We start from the raw sequence: 2,429 nt of genomic DNA on the forward strand, positions 1-2,429 counted from the left end.
TAGTAAGAAAACTAGAATACAGTAGTTTAAATGAAGAGAATAAAAAGATGCATCACTTTGAACATTTGGCAAAATTTGGATTTGTCAAAGATGTAAAACAAAAATTACAAGCCAAAAATGTGTACACATACATTACACGGAAACAATCGTTAATCAACAATTAATAGTCTAACCTTGAATTCCTTGGACAAGGGTGAGATCTGAAATTTGGGCACATTGACTTAAGCATTAAAGCTTCCTCCAGTTCATCAGAAGATGGAACATCATTTGTTATTTGATTACCAGGAAGACTCCAAGAAGATATACAGCTTGTATGATGAAATTAAGGACGGATGATCAGTCTAAAACTTCCACTAATTCTTCAAGAAACGATCAGATTCTGAGGTGAACTTCCCAAGCAACATAAGTTCTATTAATCTCTCCCTTCAGATTGGTTTCCTGATTCAAGTTCCTGATGGGGATAAATGATTGAAAAACGTTAGTCATGCATAGCAGCAAAGTCTATAAAGTTGACCACACTCACACACAGGCTCTATATAATTAAATAAAATGATAATTTATCTTATTCCTTTCTCTTCTTCCCCAGGCACATAAAAATTCATTCTAGATAGAATTAGATGAATAAGAAAGACCATTATGTCAAGCCTTCACTCAAAGGAGCCGTTTTACCCTGTCTTCTAGGCAGGTTCCTGTTCATAGGTTTCCCCCCATTACAACAAATAGCCCAAATGGTGAGCTTCAATTTCAATTACAAGGAAAATGTTCATGACTGTATCTACCACAAAACTATTGTATTTGTACCTTCTCGAGAGGATTGGTTCGGGACAACGTACTAAGCTGGCTACTTTCCATATTTGCTAGTAACTGAACCACGGTCTTCAGATGTGGAACACTACAAATTGGTTACACACATAAAGGTATAATAAAAAACAAATTACAGATCATACATGACATACAAAAAAAATGCAGTGCCCTCCAATCAATAGGCATTAAATATAATCTAGATAGAGTGTCCTTGGTAAACAACTAAATTAAGGACTTATGTCAGTGAGCGCTTATGGGTAAGTATAAGCGCTTATTCATAAGCTAATCTTTGCTGCATATGAAAATAAGCTCAAAATAGTTTAAGAGATAGGCCATAAGCCATCTTGTTCGATCGAAAAAAAGTTGAGACGTGAGAAGACTTGATATCATATAACTTTTAGCTTTGTTAATAGACAAATCACATACACAGAAATAACACATCTCAAGCTTGCTTATCTCTTACTTTCTGGTGCTCTCACCTTAACTCAACTCTCTACATGTTTCCTCTTTTTTTTTTTTTGAACTCACTAAGGTCATAGGAGACTCTTTGATTTTTTCTCTCGACCTCTGTTTCTTACTTCTCACATGTACATCTCAAAACTATGCGTAAGCTTCCTATTTATAATGTTACAAATCAAGTAACCATGCGCAAATTGAAAACAACTCGCGACAACTGATGAAATCTAGAATACTCTACTTAAGAATTAAAATTTTCTAATTAGGAACTTCTAAGAAGTCTAGCCAAGTTTTATATCTAACATATCTTCATAAGCTTAGTCAAACAATTGCATAATTTCAAATAAGTTCATCCAAATGCAACCCTATTCAACATGAATGATTTAACAGCATATTGATAATGAATTAGACAGGAGAAGGTTCTAACTTTTGCAACCCATTTTCCATGTATGCATCCAGAGATGATATTACCCTTGGCATCTGCTCTAAAACCTGTGCAAAATAAAAGAAAGCAACAACCAATTACACACTTTGCACACTTAATCACAGTCCTCAACAACTACCCATGATTAACCAAAGCATGATCAAAATATACCTGTTCTGTGTTCTTGATGGTGGAAACCTTTGCCAAAAGATTCTTGGGAAGCTTAATGAGTTGTGCCTGCACCAAAGGGGGAAAACTCAAAACCCTAACATCATATTATCATCAAACACCATTTTTGCATTGGGGAAGGAAGGAGTGATACCTGGGCAGGAGAAGATTGTTGCATGAGGTGGAGGAGGTTGGAGGTGGACTGCACCGCCTGCGAGATCTGCTCCGCCACCACGGCCTTCGCCGTCCCACTGCCGCTGGCGGCCGGCGTCGCCATCGGTCGCCACAACGACCTTTTTTCTGTTGTGCGAATCGGTAGTTGTCGTTCCATTTTTCATCCCTTTTTTATTTAGGTAATTTCACGGCATCTCTTTAAAAGTAAATTTTCAGTATTTTTTTACCTCAAAATACTACATTATTTTCTGAAATATTTTTTTGTAGTTTATAATTAAGTTCTACATATTTTTAAATATAGATTTTTTTAAGGAAAGTTCTATAAGAAGAAGAAGGAAAGTTCAATGCATTACCAACGAAGATACCGTCCGCAAAGAAAGGCTTTTTTTCTGGGGCTGACGTG

General features: G+C 36.2%; 1 protein-coding gene across 1 annotated transcript; it reads right to left on the reverse strand.

Moving 5' to 3' along the window:
- LOC130748876 (tobamovirus multiplication protein 2B) lies at positions 1–2,201 on the reverse strand. Its single transcript, XM_057602121.1, has 5 exons — positions 2,007–2,201; positions 1,856–1,921; positions 1,688–1,752; positions 802–892; positions 1–451 (listed from the first exon to the last, which is right to left on the reverse strand). Exons 1-5 carry the CDS (start codon positions 2,181–2,183, stop codon positions 413–415), a joined length of 438 nt encoding a protein of 145 aa, XP_057458104.1. The 5' UTR covers positions 2,184–2,201; the 3' UTR covers positions 1–412.
- Between the last annotated feature and the right edge of the window lie 228 nt (positions 2,202–2,429).

This window comes from Lotus japonicus, chromosome 3 (genome assembly GCF_012489685.1).
Source record: "Lotus japonicus ecotype B-129 chromosome 3, LjGifu_v1.2".
In the NCBI taxonomy this organism is placed as follows: domain Eukaryota; kingdom Viridiplantae; phylum Streptophyta; class Magnoliopsida; order Fabales; family Fabaceae; genus Lotus; species Lotus japonicus.

Bases quoted from the DNA above. Each gene is read 5' to 3' on its own strand.
- LOC130748876 (XM_057602121.1), bottom strand. From the start codon at position 2,183: ATGGAACGACAACTACCGATTCGCACAACAGAAAAAAGGTCGTTGTGG. The intron at 1,753-1,855 runs GTATATTTTGAT...TATTTTGCACAG, and splicing joins CCATCAAGAACACAGAACAG to GTTTTAGAGCAGATGCCAAG. The intron at 893-1,687 runs GTTAGAACCTTC...ACCAATTTGTAG, and splicing joins ATGGAAAATGGGTTGCAAAA to TGTTCCACATCTGAAGACCG.